The sequence below is a fragment of the Frankliniella occidentalis genome, unplaced genomic scaffold (genome assembly GCF_000697945.3).
Source record: "Frankliniella occidentalis isolate FOCC.00 unplaced genomic scaffold, Focc_3.1 Scaffold179, whole genome shotgun sequence".
NCBI lineage: Eukaryota > Metazoa > Arthropoda > Insecta > Thysanoptera > Thripidae > Frankliniella > Frankliniella occidentalis.
Window position 1 is genome coordinate 376782 of NW_026267305.1, and position 1165 is coordinate 377946.

A 1165-nucleotide genomic window follows, 5' to 3' on the forward strand; every position below is an offset into this window, starting at 1 on the left:
TATATGCCTGGCATAAAGAAGAAGGCATAAGAAAAAGCATTGCATTGTACATGTAATTGTAAAGCAGCTATACTTTTGGTAATTCTCGCCGGCTTCGAAGGCTTTCAGCAGTTTACACCCGCTCTCAATCACAAATCGCCCACTATCACACGCGAGTGGCTGTCGATGCTATACTCACCGACTTTTCCGTCCACCATGATGGTCTTCGCGGCGTGTTCCACGAAGTCTTCCCGTGTCACCCCTTCTCTGTGCCGGTACTCCACAGAATCGCGAATCAATTTTCGGAAAAAATCGACTATGCTTTCGCTGACGATGCTAGATACCGTAAAAGAGAAAATTCCTTCAGACGTGTATGCCAGTGCCTCAGCATGCCCTTCAGCTACAGTATATAAATTCTGTCGTACTTGTATCCGATTAGTTTGCTCAGTGGGCGGTAGTAAATGAACACCATTAATCGTATATTTTGAAGGAAATCACAATTGAATATTTTGTGCCCCATTTCGTAGAATACACCTGGCTGGGATCCAATCTGCGGGTGAAGGTGCGAAGTGTTTATTATTCCCTTTCATAAACATTCTCGTGTCTTGCTGTCGCTGCAACTCCTACCTCAAGACTGTGCGACTCAATGCCGAACAGGACTCTGGCAGAGACGTGCGCCGTGTACCGCTTGGCGAGCAGCAGGCCGTTGTGGCTGGTGCCCGGTTCGCTGCCCGCTATGAGGTGAGCCAGGCAGTCTGCACTCGTAGCCATATCGCTGAAAGCTATCTTCACGCGGGATGGATTAAAAGCCCGCGACAGTCGAAGACGCAGCTCTTTCCACCTGCATTTGTCAACCAGATACACGCATACAAGGTGCATTTCACAAAAAGTGCCATATTTGCTGTCCAGTGGACTTAATTCCTAAAGTATATGTGCTGGAAACGAAATACTTCGCCAAAATATCGGCAGGCACTCAATGATAATCGCCCAAACCCTCCCGACGTTCAAAGTTCGAATAGGAACATGCCCGGGCTATTATAGTCGTGATTTTGGACGTTTTTCGACTGTCCACCAAATCAGATTTGATCATATAATCGATTTGAAAAATGTGATATGAGGTGAATTGAGCTACAACGAAGGTCAAAACGGAACAAGTACACAACATACTTCATTTTAACGCATTAGT

General features: G+C 46.1%; 1 protein-coding gene across 9 annotated transcripts in view; it reads right to left on the bottom strand.

The window, feature by feature from the left end:
- LOC113217543 (probable cytochrome P450 6a18) overlaps window positions 1–1165 on the bottom strand; it is a 33269-nt gene that overhangs the window by 23234 nt on the left and 8870 nt on the right. For all 9 annotated transcript variants that reach the window (XR_008011654.1, XR_008011653.1, XR_008011652.1 and 6 more), the window contains 3 exons: window positions 607–820; window positions 405–529; window positions 179–315 (listed from right to left, as the gene is read on the bottom strand). Coding sequence is in view for 4 of the 9 variants with exons in the window: in XM_052271933.1 (XP_052127893.1) it covers window positions 179–315; window positions 405–529; window positions 607–820 (476 nt within the window). In the remaining 5 variants the exon portion in view is untranslated. The remainder of the gene's footprint in view (window positions 1–178; window positions 316–404; window positions 530–606; window positions 821–1165) is intronic.